Source organism: Topomyia yanbarensis, chromosome 1 (genome assembly GCF_030247195.1).
Source record: "Topomyia yanbarensis strain Yona2022 chromosome 1, ASM3024719v1, whole genome shotgun sequence".
NCBI lineage: Eukaryota > Metazoa > Arthropoda > Insecta > Diptera > Culicidae > Topomyia > Topomyia yanbarensis.
Window position 1 is genome coordinate 212,546,080 of NC_080670.1, and position 19,162 is coordinate 212,565,241.

The 19,162-nt window shown below is 45.0% G+C and overlaps 1 protein-coding gene across 1 annotated transcript; it reads right to left on the reverse strand.

Annotated features, from left to right (window-relative positions):
- Positions 1-6,844: 6,844 nt before the first annotated feature.
- Positions 6,845-9,450, reverse strand: LOC131691585 (activating signal cointegrator 1 complex subunit 2). Its single transcript, XM_058978110.1, has 5 exons — positions 9,264-9,450; positions 9,130-9,207; positions 8,902-9,065; positions 8,461-8,845; positions 6,845-8,401 (listed from the first exon to the last, which is right to left on the reverse strand). The coding sequence occupies exons 1-5, from the start codon at positions 9,282-9,284 to the stop codon at positions 6,890-6,892; spliced, it is 2,160 nt and encodes a 719-aa protein (XP_058834093.1). The 5' UTR covers positions 9,285-9,450; the 3' UTR covers positions 6,845-6,889.
- Between the last annotated feature and the right edge of the window lie 9,712 nt (positions 9,451-19,162).

A 19,162-nucleotide genomic window follows, 5' to 3' on the forward strand; every position in this document is an offset into this window, starting at 1 on the left:
GGAATGCTCTTAGTCCATGAGCTATTCGCATCCGCTTTAATTTGGTTCGGTTTTGATAGTTCACCTTCCCTCATGAACCGGTGTCCAATGATAAATGGTATGTGCCAATTCGATCCCTACTCCATCGCTTCAACCAACAAATCAATAACACTGACTATCCAGAGGAACACAAATTGCCTGCGAGGATGCCTAGGTAACCTACAGAGGATCGTTGCTCAGACTCAGCCCATATGCTTGGCGTTGTAGGAGATGTATATCCGGGACCAGCCGAGCTCGGCGTCATGATTTGGAAATCGCTACTCGTGGGACCTCGCCAGCGGGATATATATGCCTGTATATTCCCGGAGGGACTCGGAAAGTGGGCTGCAAATGTCGGCGGCTCATTTTTAAAGCGGAGACCTCATTCATATCATGGGACATGCAAACAGGTGACGATGTGAAGCTCCCGTGCATGAATCAGAAGAGGGAACGATATATCCGAAGTAGTCGAATATAACGACGTCGTTGTTTTCAGTGATGACAGTTCGACATGCATCCACGGACAGAAGACGGAATCCGCCAACGAAGTCACTATTTGCTCGGATGTTGGCAGACCGCCGTAACCTGCTTCTCCAGGACACGTGGGAATCCTCCCTAACAGGTGGTGTCCGGAGATCAGATGAACCATCACTAGAACGCTGAAGAGTACTCCGGTGGACTACCCGCACAGAAGTCAGCGAGCAGATAATTTCTGAAAGGTCAGAAAACCCACAGGAGATATTCTTCGCGTTGAGAATCGTTGATGTAGACAATTTTCGTGAGTCATTCAGCGATCAGCTTTATCTACTCAGGGGCCCTATTCTCACAGTCACGTCACTTAGTGAATAGAAGGAAATTTCCTTCTAGTCACTAGGTGACGTAACTGTGAGAATAAGGCCCCAGATATTATCCGGCGGTTTAACACCACCCTGCTCCAACTGAGAGTTCCCCGGCGGCGAAATTTGTCTCAGTACCGATGTCTGTTTCACGAGTCAATTAGCTCCCATATTTGTCACGATTCTGTCGGACAATCCACGGTGGTGAATTTTCCCTATTGTAAATTCCTCAGCGGTAGCTTTCTCCAGATATCAATAATCGTTTCCGTGGGCCATTTAGCTCCCCGCTTCGTCCCGATCTATTCGATCTAGTCACCGATGGTGGACCTAGCTTACTCAACGGGTTAAGCAGGTATCGAACCTGTTCCAGTGACCCACTGCTAGCTGTTCGACGCGATCTTCTCACGCTAATCCCTGGCGGTGGATCTAACATACTCACGAGCTATCCGGTAGGGTGTCGAGGTCGGTAGGGCAACTCTGGTGAAACCGGTCCGGTTCAATGGCGCGCCGACGACCCGAACCTGGTGCTAAGTCTCGTACTACTCAACTGGTCCCCGAGGGTGGACCTAGTCAACACCGACGGAGAGTTCTCCGGCGCTGGAATTTCTCCCGAAACGCGATGTGTGGATTCACGTCGGCTTTCTAGCTGACGCCGCTACTTTGCTGGTCCCTTCCTTAGTTCCTCTGCTGGTCGAAGAGTATACTCGTAACCATTCTGTTGAGAGTGTCCCAGATATGCTTGTCGTGGCACATCTCTTCGTCGATATTGTCAACTGTCACACTAGACATACCCCTTCGAACTTCTTCGAACCTAGGCCAGATTTTGGCACGTTTTCGCACTCCTGGCAAGGGGGTGACGAAGCATATCCGAACCGAAGCATTTGTTCACTGACACATTTGGGATGAATCGGTGGATCCATTTTCCTTTCTCCACGTTATCCTACTCTTGCTGCCAATTAGCCAACGAGTCCGCTCGGAACAGTTTCCTTTCATTACGTGGATTTCTCTGCTGGTTGCATTCCACATCCTCAGTCAGATTGATGCAAATGGGAGTCATACCGGCAATGACGCATACCGCCACCGACGATATCGTTCTGTACGCGCTCGCGACACGACCATCTATTAGGCGAAACGTGATTGTCAACTTTCTCCGGTTTCACTTTGAGCTCAGCGCAACAGCCAAGCTCGATTCGCCATACATTAGTATTGAGAATGGAACACCCGTCAGGTGTAAGTAGGGGTTTGCCCGCTACTCGGATTCTTGTTTGCCCGGCGAACCCTTCTTTTCAGGGCGGCCTAGGTGCTTCTACAGAATTTCGGATTTTCGTTTCACAAGAAAAGTGTAAACAAAGAAATAAATTAATAGATTTACCAACTTTTATTCCACCAAATCTCCTCTGCTGCACTCTGTCAATGAAGTTGATTAGCTGCTTCTGACGATGGCGGGAAGGCGGGCGGTTTCTTCCGACCGGCCGGGAACACAACGGCCGCGTTCTCCTGCTGGTGTCGTTGGCTGCTCCGGCAGCGGTCCTTGGCTTTTAGCTATGGGGGTGAGCTTGGCTCCTTTGTTGGAACCTCCCTAGCGACGTTGGCAACGAATCGCCGGATCGTCTACTCGTCGTAAACGACCCCGGAAGTTACCGCAGTAAACTTCCCAGGGGGAACCTTTGCCCGTCCTGCTTCGTTCTCCTTGGCAATTAACTGTGGAGGAGAGCTTGGCTCGTTCGACTGATCCTCCACAGTGAGAACGGCACTGGTGTCACTTGGGTCCTTTTTATTTAGCCGGGGAAGCGAGTAGCTCCTTAGCGATTAGCTTCCCGTCTCGGCGACCCTACACCAGGACTTTTTCGTATGCCCGGACCACACACACTACACTGACGGATTTCGCTTGCCGTCACACGCGCGCACTGAACTTTTGTTACGGTGGCGGGAAACTGTCCCGAAAAAAGGAACAAATCTGGAACGTCTGTTCCTGGCTTTCGTCACTTTCTCCCTTATCTCGATGGCCGCCTTCCGCACTCGACTATCACAAACCGCCAACCGCCTTGTCGCACAGCTGTCAAAGATGAGCAGCATAACCAGTACACACGAATTTTTGCAAGAGGAGAGCGGTAGCCTACCTAAGCCCTATGTTACTAATTCACAAACATAAAACAAAAATTTTCTAACCTATCTGTACGAATAAAACCGTTCACAAACGCGAAAATGAACAAAAATTTACAACTAAATGTGAACGGTACCGAACAGCGGTGAGCATAATTTTACGTAAACAATACACTCTACGGAGTGTATACGCAAAAAAAGGGTATATTTCCACCCAGTGCTAAATTGTTACCCTGACGGGTTACACAGGAGACGTCTCGTGCTGCATCTTGCTCCTCCAATGTTCCTTGCCTCGATGGAATTGAGTATCCACTGACCAGCACTACCTCCGTTTTTTGATAAGCTTGCTGCAACTTGACATCAGCCATCCAGATTTCCACGCTGCCTATTGTCTCTCCCGTCAATATCTCCACCTCTTCAAGGATCTCGACGATTATCGGCAGGACAGACAGTTGCAATATTGACACTCTATTATATTCCAGAGCGTTGGGCCTAGTATGGAGCCTTGAGGTACTGCCGCTGTGACCCTAATCGACCTCTGCCCCATGTTCGTTTCTAAACCAGTGCTCGGTTCTGTATCTTTTCAAAACGTTGTACAGATAGTCTAGCACCCGCATTCTGTGCAGCGCTACGGCGATCGCCACCTACCTGGCACTGTTTTCACGGTGCAGTAGCGATTGCCCCTTCTATTTTGCTTCAATGCTTTCTCTACGCTCGCGATGACTGTGCGGATGGCGTTCACCGTTGAGATCCCTTTCCGGAATCAGAACTGCCTCTGCGATAGTCCGTTCTCACTTTCTGCGTAGTTCGTCAGCCTGTTAAGGATGACCCCTTCCAGAAGTTTACCAAGAGTATCCAGCAACGATGCTGGATGCCCTGGTGGCTTCCCTGGTTTTGACATCTGGATCTTCCGTCTATCCGGGAAGTAGCTTTCGTTCTGGCTTTTCTGTAGATCGCGGTCTCCAGTGCCACGTTGGGGATATTGTCCGGACCGAAGGCTTTCTTCGCTTTCAGCCCTTTTGCCACGATAAGGAGCTCGTTGTCTGCATCAACGTGCGGTATAGACGACCATGCGGTTGGGTCGTGTTTCGGGAAAAGACACGGTAATTTTCAATTTGTCAGCACACATTTCAGTTGGCGTCGTTGGACCCCTGATCTTGGCCATCACGACACGGTAATCGTTGCCCCAGGGGTTACCGTCTACTTCTTTACACAACTTCTTCTAGCAGGTGGATTTACTAAGGACTATCTCGCGTTTAAAAGTGGCCGTAGCCGCCCGGAGCATCACCTTATGCTCTTCTCTGTCTACCTCAGATCTTTCTCTCTGATCGCGTTTTCTGGTTTCTAGGCCGCAGCCCGGAGGATGTTGAGCCTTTTGTTCCACCAATACGCAGCAGTTCCCTGGCCCCATTTTCTTCGGCATTGTTATGCCACATGCCCTCGTTAATGTTTCCGACAGCTCAAGTGCATCCACAAACAGGTCCAAGTCCTATATTTTCCACTTCTGCTCGGCAATCCTCACTCTCCGCGTTACATTGCGATTCCGCCGATCAATGGTGTAGTGGATCACCTGGTGGTCGCTAGTTGTGTACTGCTCACCAGCTCGCCGTAGATTCCAGACTGTCTTTACGGAAACTTCGTTGCACAGCTTTACATCCAGCTTCCGATGGTACTACTCTAGTGTCCATCGTGGGGGACATAACAGCTACATACAAATACGCCGTAAATCCCGGCGATCACGAAGTCTTCGTGTGTACTATCCACCACCTCTTGGACAGGGAAAGCGCCTATCACTTGGATTGCCGCCATCCCTGCAGTATCCACCACCCAGTTACCATTATCGGGAGGAACACGATACGGCACTGCTGCAACGCCACACTTCGTTTCTGTTGTCGACTGCCACAACAGTTGTTCTGCAATGCCGCAATGATTGAGATTAAGCTGGGTTATTTATCTCCATCATCATTGGCCTGCATGTCATGTCGTTTAGGCTAGAGCCTTGTTGTCTCTTGCTGTATACAGAAGCCGTCTCCACTCTACTCGGTCTTGTTGCTGCTTGTCGCCAGCCTCGCAGTCTTCGAAGGGTCCGTAGGTCGTCCTCTATCTGATCGATCTACCGTGCTCGTTGTGCCCCCCATCTTCTTGTTCCTGTAGGCTCGCCCTCAAGAACCATCTTCACTGGGTCGTCGTCCGACATTCTTTCGACGTGTCCAGCTCACCGCAATCGTCCTATTTTTGCGGCATGCGCATCATTGGCCTGCCTTCGCATTCTTGTACTCTGGCGCCCAAGAAGCCTCCCGTCATGTGGTGTCCTTTCCGCGCTCATTTGTGCAGAGCAAGCACTTCGATTGCTTTATGCAGTCTCTGGCAATGTGTCCCTTCTCCCCACATATTCTGCACAGATCAGATCTGCCCGGTCCACTACAGTTTCTTACCTGATGGCTATAACCCAGGCACCTAGGAACCAATCGTAGTGAGCGGACCGCCCATCTGCCTTTGATATTACCGGTCGACGTAAGCTGGTTGGCGATCCTCAATCTGATTGGCATCTGCTCTTTCTTTAGGTTACATTGGACTATTAGCGCGCTCCTCACTTCGTCTTCCGTTGTGATCCCGTCCAGGTTCCTGCACTAGACCACTGCTTCCTGAACTAAAGCTGTCACCTTCGCTTCTCCTGTCACCGCTTATGCCACGAGTTCCCGACAGACCGAGCTCTTGATCAATGGATCTTTCTACAACTCGAACAGTATCTCGCCTTTCTGAGTGCAACTGTTTCTTACTACGTTCTCCCCCAGCACTTTCAGCATGGATTCCTCTCTCATCCTTTTAAGGATCGCAGTGTACGTCACGCCATCGTTTGCTGTGATGACTAGAGCATCTCCCTTATATCTCTCCTGGTGCGGCTGAAGCTCTTCTTTCTTTCCATCCTTTTTTCTGAGTTTTCACTCTTCTACGGTTTCTACTGTTCGCCATTTACTCTCCATTTGTCGGCTGTTTCGCTGTCTTTCACTGACCTTCTTGGGCCTCTTCGGTTCCTCCTTCTCTCCTTGTGTTTCCCTTACTCTTTCACAGAACGGAAATACCAGCCACCCTTTGGGATTTGCATGCGCTACCTCCGTGATATTCAGCCACTTCAGCTCTCTCCAGGAATGCCATCTGTTCGCATTCGGTTGCTGCTGCGGCGAATTTATTAGAATCACTAGACCCCTGATCTGTCCGTGCACGTTGCCCTTGCTTTTCACGAATTCGTCGAGCTCTTCGATTCTTTGCATCAGCTTCGTCACTTTAGGCAACCCAGATGGTTGGTATCTCAAACCCGCTTTCCTAATGCACGGGGTTGATGCCCCTCTTGCTCCGTATTTACACAAGTCGTCTACGTATCGCTTCGTTATTGATTCGAGGGGGCCGGGTGTTTGACGGAAAAGCATTCGCCATGAATTGGCCGCTTCTGCGAGGGCAGTGGGCCACGAAGGTCATAGTCTGCATAGCATATGATCCGAAATCGCCATTTTTGCCAACTTCAGTAGAGTCGTAGGCCTTGTCGACTGCCCTCACCGAATTCGCAATTGATGGAACATCTCGCGGAACTGAGGCAGGATGACGCACCGAAAACCTAGGTGACTGCAATCCAAACCAGTCAACTAGATAGTTATTCAAAAGAATAAACATATCGGATATGCTGGACTGGAGTCATGTTTTCTCAATATGTTTTGTTTCATTCCCGTTTGAAAATCGTCTAACCAAGCGTCTAGCATGATATTTCAAATTAGAAAGTAAATCAAACAATTTAATATAATTTAATATTCCAGCCGGCCGCTTTGTATTTTTATTTCTGTCCGAAGCTGCTTATGGCATTTCTTTTCAGTTCACCCGTTTCATAGTCAAAATCTGCTCTATTCCACCCGACAGGCGCTCCCCTTCCATTTCACACCTCAGGACGGAATCATACCTTTATTTCGTTTAAACGTAGCTCCCTGCTTGCGATTATGGTTCGCCCGGCTCGATTTGTGCTCGCCCTTCTGTTTTCGATTCAACAGAACGGACTTATCCTGCCCTTGTCCCTTAGCTTTACCTACCACATCCTTTCCCGAACCACCACCCGGTGGCACAAAACCACCCTGTCTAGCTTGAAACTTGCTTCTCCGACTTTCCTCGTACCGCTGACGAACGACTTCCGGATTCTCGCAAAAATCAAGCGTTTTCTTCCCACCCGACTGTCCAACATCCTCCTCCACTTCCGCATCATCCTCATCATCATCTTCCAGCTCATCAACCAAAGCATTCCTCATCGCTGCCGTCAGTCGTACCGTTTTAGACTCACTGTCCGCCATCGCATCAAAACTGTCGTCATACTCATCATCGTACTCGTCACACACGTTCGTATATTCCTGGTAGCGACCCTTCATCTCCCGAACATGGCTCTTATCATCCAACATCTCCTTCAAGTTCTTCGGCTGCCCTGGCATTCCCTTACCCTTCTTCATCACACCCTTAATCTGATCGTGAACCAACACATCAAATTCATCTCCATCGTAGATATTCAACCGCTCAATGCCGGTCTCGACGAAAAGCGTATCCAACTTGTCCGCCGGAATGTACGGCTCCGTTGGATCCGCGTTCGCCAAATCCGGCGGCAAATTTCCCTCCAGAACAGCCGCAATTGCCTGCTCCACATCATCGTACCGGCTTAGTATCTTCCTCACGTAACCATCACCCAAATGCGGAAGAACATCCAGCACCTTCTGAACGTTCGCTTCGATTTGCTGTTCCGGTGTAAGCACCGGACCACTCGCTGTACTCGGACCAGCTTCGGCCAGTTCATCTTCCGCAACACCTCCCGCTGCTTCACCAAAACTTTCATCGTCTTCCGGAAGCGGTTCCACATAACCATTGCTAAGACCATTTGCGCCATCTTCCAAGCAGTATGCATTCTGGACGAAGTCCATCTTGAAGGTATCCACACTTCGACAGGCTTGCCTCAGCACGTCCAAATCCTGCTCGACCGGGTAGTGCCGTTGGTAGTCTTTCACGAAGACCGGATCCGATAGGCATTCGGTTAGAGTGCACAGAAACTTGTCCGCTGGAATCAGACTACGCTGCGGATTGTCTAGAACAGTTTCCAACTGAAAGTTAACGATTCCTCGGAAAGCGGATAGCAGTTCCATTCGGGCCGTGTTCAGATAGGTCAGATAGGTTGATTCGTTATCCATTGCATGGATGTTTTTGTAGAGGACGACGATGGTGTTATCGTAAAAGTTGGTGATCGATTGCTCCATGGCAAGCTCGGTACAGATGGATCGACAGTCCGGATAGCATTCCACTAGCAGGGCAAGGACAGTGCTGCAATCTAACGTGTAGATGGCGAGATCGTTTAGCCTGGTTAGGCTTGCAATGTTTCCGTCGAGTCGATCCGTTACGATTTGTTGTTGGATGGTTTTGAAGGTCTGAAAAAAAAATAAAATTTTGATTAGATTTAATCTTAATACAGGACTTCAATACTTACACTCTGCAGAAACTTTAATCCAACTTTCAGATCTTGACCGTATTTCGGCTGTAGCTTGAAAATAGTCTGTACCATTAGCGTCAGCACCTGCTTGTTGTCTCGTCCGTACACCGGCAGCAGATCGAACAACAGCGGAATCGATACCAAGTAGTGCTTGTACAGTAGCTCACCTAAAAATTCTTTACCGATCCAGCACCGGTCGGACTCCCGCTGGGTTATCATCCGACAGATGACCTGCAGGGTGGCACGATGAGCTGCTGAATAAAGTGGAAATACGGATGGTGAGCTGCGAGCCGCTCCTGCCAGGTAGTAAGGGACGGCGGACTGGGTAAATGAAACGACACTCTCGATGGCGCCTCGATTGTAAACCAACGTGGACCAGAAACTGAAAATGTGAAAGTTAGTAGATGAATGGCATTTTAGAATTTTGCCACAGATTACCGGTAATGTTCCAACCCCAGTAACCATTCCATATCTTTGACGAACCAGCCCGTTTCGCTGAACCATTGCTCCAGAGCGGCACCTTCCTCTACCAGGGTGGTGTTGGCGCGGAACGGGAACGAAGTGTAGCGTGTGAAGATGCGTGAGTCTTTCCACTTTTCGTTCTGGAACGGACACGTAAAAAAAACAATTTCTTTGACCGTCAAAGCAAACAAATACAATACAAACCAGAGCTGGAACCGATCGTTCTATGCCGTCTTCATCCAGCGGAATCATCAACTCGTTCAGTGGAAGATTTTTTTCGTTCTGAAGTGAATTAAAATATTCAATTTGGATCATAAACTTGGAATTCATTAACTTACTTCAAAAGCAGCGATAACCATGTTTATAGTGTTCCAATCTAAACTGCTCCTCGGTAAAAACTAGTGTGTTGGCAGTATTTAACGGGTATGAGCACAAAACTGCTGTATTTTACGGAATTTCACTTAAAACAAGAATTGCATGTGAATGTTGTTTACTTTTTTCACGGAATAACTGCAACACGAAGCAGCTGAGCAGAAATGTCAAAATCAAGTTACACGCTCACTAAAAATTACTCACAATATGACTTGGGGTACCCATTTCATTAATTGAAAGTCAGATGGCGCAAGGGTTAGTCATTTAGCATTGACCCAGTGAGCAAATTTTCTGACAGAGACTGCTTTGCTAGATTTCTGTAAGTCTTGGTTTGGCAGCCCTGTTAGATTTCTGCGCGTATCCTGTCGGGTTAGTTGAGCTAGGGCAAACTCGGTTTCGCTCGTGTTTTTTAGCAAATTTTGACAGGAACCGAGCAAAACCCTGGCATAACTCGGACATAAATTGTGCAAAGATCCTGGTAATTCCTACCTGGTAAAATTTAGCACGAATCGAGCAAAACATCTGACAAAGATGTGGCAGAAAGCGTGCAGAGATCTTGGCCGTACATTTCAGGCTGGATTCTGGATAAAAATGAGCAGCATCGATTGGTTTAACCGCCTTTGTCAGAAACGGTTGTTGCATTTGAGCGAATTCGTTGCCAGAATTCTCGCACAAATCGCGCAAAATGCTCGCAGAAACTCTGCCAGCATCAATTTCGCTTTGCTCAACTTTTGCTAGCTTTCTGCTTGCCACGCTGACCGGGAAGGACCTTTTGAAAAGGAAGGATAGCGATAGGAAAAGGGAAAAAGGACCGTTTGCGATGGTTAGATAGAAGATGTTAGATGATACATGTCAATGGAGAGAAAAAAGGAAAAATTAGATGTACTTCCCCCGGTTGCCAGAAGAAAACCTGTCATTCCCGGTCAAATCATTCGGAATTTGATTCGGAATCCTGAATGGAGTCAGTATGGATTCCAAATCAAATGCAACAACCGATTCTGAAACCGATTGAGTCGGAATCGGTTGTTGCATTTGATTTGGAATCCATAATGACTCCATTCAGAAATCCGAACCGGTTCCGGAATGAGTTTAACTGGGTTATTGCGTGTGACATTGTATGTAAAGTCGAACTATGAGTCCAGGGGTACATATCTGTCTGTTGGCGTGGATAGTGTGATCGCGAAGTTCTCGAGCGTTTGCATGTTAACGTGTTTGTCGCTTGCGCTAGCTTGTGTTGAACTTCGCGTGAATAAATTCAATGTTATAATCGTGTGGTCATTCGCATATTCGCATGTATTCTTGAATGATTGCACGCGGAACGTGAGTCTGATGTCCAAATTTTTAGTGCTAGATGCTAGAAGAGTCAGTTTCCCCATATCACTAGAGTTTCCGGTCATGTCGCCGTGGAACGTTTGGTTTGTAGTGAGTATGAGAGTCATTGCTTAATTGGTCCAACTAAAGGTATGAGTCTAGGTTTCTATAACCGCTTGCTTGAATATACGTAGATGATTGCAATTGCATGTTCGCGTTTGTAGCCAGGTTTGTGTTATCGCGAAGGAACGAGCGTTTGTACGTTTGGAATGGGAGAGATTGTGAGTGTATACAAGAGAATATTCAAGAGAAGAGCCAGTTTCCCCATATCACTAGAGTTTCCGGTCATGTCGCCGTGGAACGTTTGGTTTGTAGTGAGTATGAGAGTCATTGCTTAATTGGTCCAACTAAAGGTATGAGTCTAGGTTTCTATAACCGCTTGCTTGAATATACGTAGATGATTGCAATTGCATGTTCGCGTTTGTAGCCAGGTTTGTGTTATCGCGAAGGAACGAGCGTTTGTACGTTTGGAATGGGAGAGATTGTGAGTGTATACAAGAGAATATTCAATTAATTGTGTGAGTGTTAGTATGAATCTAATTTAGGATATAGTAATAAAAGGGTTCATAACATGCCGAATAAAGAAATAAGATGCAAAGAGATTGACTAGAAGTGTATAAAATGACCGATAAGGTATACATCAGTAGTGGAAAAGCAAACTAATAGAACTACAACAAAAACAGGATTTCATCATGCTATGCTGACCGGAAATGGATGATTCACATGTGTCGGTAAACTTATTGTAACTTAATTCACCAATCCAATCTTCCCGAATGAAAAGAATCGAATGAACACATTGAACATCGGATTTACATCTTAGTTCTACATCCATTCCCTGATCCAGCTGTCACAAATTCTCAGACAAACATGCACAGATAGACAAACGGCTAGCCCAAAACCATTGTACTCTAGTACTAAAAACTAACTAATAGGTTTCTTCTGCCACATTTCTTTATTTATTTTATTGACCTGTACACGATGACGAAGCTGACGCTACCGCTCAGTCGGACTCAAACTAGGGTTAGCCCCTATGTTTGAGCAAGCCGGGCAAACGAGGCCCGTATCAACGAAAATGGATCATGTCAGATGAAGACCACGGGCCGTACAGTACCAACCCGTCCCATCTCAGCAAAAAATAACAAATCCTCGAAAGCCCCATTTAATCAGAGATCGCTTATTGGTTACTTACAAGAAACATCAGCCATCATCCTACTCAGACCGAACAATACGTATGTCTCCTGCATATTCATCTCCTAGTTAATCAGACTGAACAAAACAAAAATCCACAGTGCTAAGTAACTTAGCAGTTTTGCACTACCTTACTATGGGTCACAAGTGTGATTATCACAAGAATTTCGGAATAAAATTCAAAGTTTTTTTGGAGAAAAAAAAGAACTGAACGCAGAGGGGTGCTCCAGGCAGTAAGAGTGGAGTGATTAACAAAAAATTGTCCGTGTTGTAATAATTTGGTTATCGCCAAACCCTCCTCGTACAGGTTCAAGACGATATCTAGTAAAATGTTTGGATGATCAAAAAATGTATTAGGGATCAGATGACGACGGTTGGAGCTCGATGGATACAAGTCAGTTTGCTAACTCTTGCGTAACAGCGTCAGAGCAAAGAGTTACATATAACACCTGTTCCCTGCCAGATCGTGCCAATTTTAGACGATTTCCTGCATTGAGCGAATGCAGATTTGTAATACTTCAGATTTTTTAGATAATTCCAATCATGATACTTACTTGATACTTCATGGGCAACAATTCGCTTCGTTGAATCTACGCCGAGTGAAGAATTCTCCTCCACTGGACCCGGTCCTGGGCCAATCTCTTCCAGTCACCCTTCCAGAGCTTTTTGGTCCACTTCCACTGCAAACAGCCATCGTGTACGCGGCCTGCCATGGAGTCGTCGGCCTCTTCCCGGTTCTCTACTGAATATTATCTTCGCCTGTCGTTCTGCCGGCATTCGTGCCACATGACCAGCCCACCGCAGCCTGCCGTTTTTTATTAGCTTGACAGTATCCACTCCTTTATATACTTGGTATAACTCGTGATTTATGCGACGCCGTCATATGCCATTTTGTCCTTTACCGCCGAGTATTGTTCGAAGACACCGAACGCTCTACGATCAACTTCCTTTAACGTCCACGTTTCATGGCCGTACAAGGAACTATCAATGTCTTGTACAACGCGAATTTTGCATGTCTGCAAACTACGGGACTTCAGCTGTCTACGAAGTCCGTAAAAAACCCTATTTGCAGCTGCAAGACGCCTTGTCACCTCGCGGGTCACTAGAGTTCCAAGGTACACAAATTCTTCCACTACTTCAAATTAATCACCATCTAACACCACTTCACCACCATTCACATTCCAATCATGACCTTTTCGAAATAATAATTCTTTGTTACTTGCGATAGATTATTCTGATGATGATTTTCAATGCGAACAGTTCGGTATGGTTTTGCCCCCATATCGTTGGTCGCTAGAGTAGCTTTGATTTTCGCTGTTGGATGTTTGGTGCTTTTTGTGTTTTTGAGAGACTTTGGCATAGCTGTTTTCTTTCTTGTTTATTTCTTCCCTATGTATGTAAGCTATTCGTTTGGGAATACCGTGGAATATTGCTTGTCTGGCATTTATTTTTTGGCCTGCTTTCTGTAGCGCATCATCAGATGTCGAAGGTTGTTTAGTGGGTGTTGGTTGTAGTAAAGCGGCTTTCTTTAGTTGTTTTGGCATATTGCTTATCGTAATGTGCCGCCTGGTTACAGGCTACACTCGGTCTGAGTGAGGCGGAGGGCCTGTGGAATTGTACAAATTAGATCGCCTGCAGCGCGTTCGATGTTCATGTTCTAGATGCCTTGCTTAAAAAGGAGATTAGAGTTTTTTCGCTCACTGGATCGTTTGCCAGGATGTCCCTGATGGAAAGTGGGAGTCGGTGGAGGATATGGAGGTTGGCGAATTCCGGACATGTCACTAAGAGGTGTTCCACAGTAAGCCTTGTTTGGTGGATCGACCCTGGTGATTGTGTGTTCTTGGGTGATCTTTGTGTGACCAGTTCGCAATCGGGAAAGGGCTCTCTGCTCTAGTCTTGTGGGGTGGTCAATCCAACATGCTAGCTCCCCTTTAACCTCCTGGAGGTGACGGTATTGGTTCCTCCAATGGGTGGTCAAATGTTCGCTTGTTTTATTTCGAAATTCTGTGCCTGTACCCAAGGAGGGTATCAATTTGGTAAGCAGTTTCACGGTACGTCTCCCGCGCACTGCCAGCGCATCAACTTCTTCATTTCCACTGATCTCACAATTACCAGGAACCCAACAAATTGTAGTCAGCGAATCGCAGTAGTTCTCAATAGCCTGTAGGGACTGGTGGCGGAATGTACCAGTTTCCAGGGCGGTGATTACCGACACTCCAACTCTGTCGACTAGCTAGGACGCATCTCTAAAGATCCGGGCGTGGTTTGTAAACCGATCTTTCATTAGCTGGTAGAACTTAGCTCGGGTTACCTCTGGGAAGGGTCCAGTGCCAAGTGACCTAGATAAGCTGGTGTTCGTGCACGGCCGGCTTTCGTACCAGGACCGGTACCGGGTTCTATGGAGACGTGCCAGTTGGGGAAGTTTCGTACCGGTATACTCCCGAAATATACTTTGCGCGGACGACTGCAATAAGGCGCAGTCGTTGCCTGATGTCCTCTCCAAATATCTTAGGGCACATCGGAGCATAATGTTGGCGGCTGCCCACCGCAAGGAGAGCAGACCAGCCTCGACACAGGCGGCTTCCGCTGGGGTGCTTGGGAGTAGATTGGAAGCCAGTCGTATTGTACTGTTGTACAGAGGAGCCAGCTGTGGCTTGTAATCTCGATTAGCTCTTTTTCATAGCGAGATCTACTATTTAGTGTTTCGGATTCTCCTCGTCAGTAACTAACACCAACTTAATGCTGGTTAGATAAGTCCAAACCAGCATCTCATTGGCGCTAGTTGGACACAACAATCCAAAAAATCACGTCTTACGAGAACGCTAGACAACTGGTTTATACCGAGTGAAGTCTAGATAGTAAACACAGCGGTCCTATTTGCCGACAAGGAATGTGAACCGAACAAAAGAGTAAAGTATGGTTTTTGAGTGTACCGAATTCTCCTCGTCAGTAACTAACACCATCTTAATGCTACAACAGAACCTCTGTGCTTACTATCGAGACATTCCTCGATATAAGCCAGGTGTTTAGCGTTAACGCAAGACGTGCGATTTTTTGGATTTTCGTGTCTAATTAGCGCCAATGAGGTGCTGGTTTGGATTTACCTAACAACAGTCTGTTGGGAATGCCAGTTTCTCAAAGGATCGTTCGTAATGGATTCCACTTTTTCGTATTTGAACACAGCGCAATGTGCTAGATCGTGTAAACGTATTTAAGATTTCATGTCAGGGCTTTGGTTTTAATGTTGTCATATTCGACACCATGTTATTCTTGGCAATGAAAGTTTCTGTCGTGGCTAATCCTTTAAACGGTATCAATACACAATTATGGACGTGATGTAGCTGTAGTTTGGTCACTTTCTGGAGATTAAACTCCATGTTCAATTTATACTAACTGGTCTACCTCAGGCACTGCAGGTGTAATACAAGTTTGCTTAAGGACATTATACAAGCAAGCCACAACATAGCTCCTACGCCACATACCCCTCTTTCCTCTGCCTAATCATGTATCTGACAGGAGCAAATATAAATAGACGTTTTTCAACACACTAACCTTGCAGGTATGCCAAGAAACTGCTACTTAAAGATGCTACAACATTTTCCTATGCAATCAATCCGAGTTTTTGACGGAATGCCATCTGTAGTTCTTATTTTGTGCCAGAATATCACCCCTCTTCACTTGGAGTTTGTTTTTGAAACACTCCTATTTTTCTTTGCACTTTGTCAAATGCACTTTAATCACACACAACTGCAAAAACACCCGCGAAGCTTTAATCGTTTACTAACAAAGCTTCAAATTTTCTGCCAAAGTTCAGATGACCGAAGGAAAATGTCCGAAAACTCTCATTTTTGCGTTTGAATTTTCACTTTAGATTTCAATTTTTCTGAACGTAAACAAGCGAGTCGGTGCCTAGCAACAAGCGTGCGTTCCGTTTTTCGATTGTACCGGCACTTTTATATTGTATGGCTCACTAATTTCACTACGCAACCGGTGGTAACGACAGACTCTACACACAGACTAGCGCAGTCTCAAAAAGTGTAACCAAAAGAGCATGTTTTTTCTGAGAGGAAGTATAGGAAAAAGCTTATGCTGTGGAAAGTCCCATGATGACAATTTATATTCAAGGTTGCTAGTTTTACTGTTTTTGCCACCGCAAATCTGTACGTGAAGAGCCTGTGGAGGCAACGATACTGTACTGTTTGTGAAGTGGATAAGCCAACAAAGCGTAGCTAGTTTCATGTTTGCTCTATATAATATCGTCTCATTCTCGACGATTGACCCATCAAAACAATATGGGTTGGGGTGGTTGAATGAACAATGAGGACGCTGTTAATTTCATTTCACAAAATAATTTACCGTTAGCTGCATCAGAAAAGACCAAACACAATTCGCTACTGCGGCACAAGTCGGATCAATCTTTAAGTGAAAGTGTGTTTGATGTTTTGTGTGGTTATGATTAAGTAAAGTGTGTTGAAAGCTAAACTGACAAGACTATTTTTACAGCGTACTTATATAATAGTTTGAAAAACGAACCAATATTTATCAGAATTCGCTTACCGGAAGAACCGTGGAATTGTCCATCATTTTGTGGAAGATATAATACGATAATTGTGCATGACTGAAAAGAGAAAAATGAAACAAATTAGTACGTTTGAGTAAAAATTAGTTTCCGGCAGCATCGATATGTGCAGTCAGTACTGAAAATATACAAAATAAAAAAATCTATTGGGTATTTTTTGTTGAAAATTTGGGTAAAAGTAGTTTAGAGTGTATTGTTTACACTTTACACTATCGCCGTCAGTGTTTCGAAAATTGGAAAAAATGGCGTCACCCGAAAAGCAACGTCGCGAATTGATTTTGTGCAAGCTCCTGGAAAATCCTCAACTCTCATCGGGACATTGGAAAACAACTCGGAATCGTGCAGCCAACGGTGAGTTGTGTGAATAAACGTTACTATCAAACCCTGAGCTTCGAATGGAAGAAGAAATTTGGTCAGAATAGATGTTCTATTAGTGATCAGAATCACAAGCGTTTAAGCGAAATTCCAATACTTCGATCAGGGATGTGGCCAAAACGTTGAATTTGTCCAAGTCTTTCGTTTAGAGAGCCAAGGACCGGGGGGGGGGGGACTGCATATGTACAAAGTACAGAAAGCAACAGCAAAATACAGTGGAAAAGTCACGGGCCCGGAAACTGTACACCCAGAAGCTGACGAAGCCTCATTGTCTTAGCATGGACGATGAGACTTACGTCAAGGCGGGCTTCCGGGGCTACTGTTGTTCACCGCCCAGCACAAGTTTGATTTTTTGGAGGAAGTAAGGAAGCAGAAATTTTCAAAGTTTGCCAATAAATACATAATTTGGCAAGCGATCTGCTCATGTGGCAAACGGAGTACGCCGTTCGTGACTATCGGGACTGTAAACGGGGAGATCTACCTCAAGGAGTGTCTACAGCAGCGTCTGCTTCCTCTGTTGGCATACGATCTTCTGGTCGGATCTAGTTTCATGACACTATTCAAATGTTGTCCTTGAGTGGTACGAAGCCTACGGTGTGACTTTTGTACCCAAGGACATGACCCCCGCCCCCCTTTAATGCACCGGAACTAAGTCCCATCGAAAAATACTGGGCAATTATGAAGGAGGCACTACGGAAGTATCCTAAGGAAGTCAAATCTGAGAAAGAGGTGTAGAAAAAGTGTGTTTTCGTACAGAAGAAGCTACAGCCAGATGTTGTACAGAACCTGATGAGTGGAATTAGGCGCAAGGTGCTAGCGTGCGGTTATGGTATTGAGTTTATTGTCTGAAACTTTGGAAAGGATTGGTCCACTAAGGAATTTTTACAGCGTTTTTCTCGTAATGCAATTTTTTGTGGGACACACTTTAAAATTTGATTCGTTTCTTTCAATTTTACAGTGAGGAAGTCAGTAAACTTGAACACTGCATAATATGGCTAATATTGCAGCCCAGATTTTCAAAACAATCAGCATTGTCGATTACTTTAAAATCCTAAAATATTGGGCTTTGTATAGTTGTTCCTCAGCATAACAATGGAACAAACGAGCTGAAATAACCTTATCATGCACGGAAAAAAATCCGTTCATAAATTCATGCACAAAAGATCATGATTTCGTGAACTGAACGATTTACGAAAATCGTGACCAAATTCCTGAAACTGTGAATAATAAACCTCGTATTCATGAAACTATTTGTTTCTAAAAAACTAGTTTACCCCGAATATATACATGGCGTTACATTCGATTGTTTGGTTGGGTTACTGTTGTTGTTCCCTAAACATATTTAGTTTTTGTTATGATTCTTGTCCATAATTTGGGAATACACAGCCGACAGTCAAACGATGTTAATGGTTTCAGGAGTTTATTCGCGATTTTTGTGATTTTTCATCACGTTACCGTGCTATTTTATTCATGAGTTTGCTATCGGATTTTTCTTTCAGACTGGCGGGATTTACGTTCATGATTTCAGGATCATAGTCGCGCATTTCGTAATTTCTATTCACGTTATCGTCATATTTTAGTCATGAGTGAAGTGATTCATATTCATGATCTCAGGATCTTAGTCACGATTTTTGATATTTTTATCACGAGTAATGTGATTAATGTTCATGATTTCAGGAACTTTGTCATGATTTTCGTGATTTTTATTTACGTTGTCGTGATATTTTAGTCATGAGTAGAGATTTATGTTTGTTTATGTTCTTGATTTCAGAATCATAATTACGATTTTTGACTTTCTTTGTCACAAATAGCGTGGCTTAAGTTCATGATTTCAGGATCTTAGTCACGATCTTCGTAATTTCTGTTCACGTTATCTTGATATATTATTACAGTGCTAACTTTTCTATTTGACAGCTCGTCGCTGTTGTGCTATCTTATGACAAGCGCCATTTAGCACATTTCGAGAAAAACGATTTTTAAAGTTTGAGATTGAATATCTTGAAACTTATAAATGGTAAAAACAATTCAAAGAAGACAATTAATGCTTCAATCCATTCTGTATTAAACTCTCAAATATCACGAAGTTCGGTTGACTATGTTGCGAGTTTTCACTATAAATTGTAAAATTGCATATTTCTCGCAATACATTTATTTTTATTTTATAAATTATTATGCCATTGTGTTCCTTAGACATTTTTACATATAAAAACATCTAAAACTTCTACATTACTTAAGCGAATCCCAAGATACAGTGATTTAAAGCAAAAAACTGACAATTTCTCATCACTTTTTTCGCTATACCTCAGTAACCAAGCAAAATTTTAAAATTCTGAGAACGTCATTTTGTAGAGA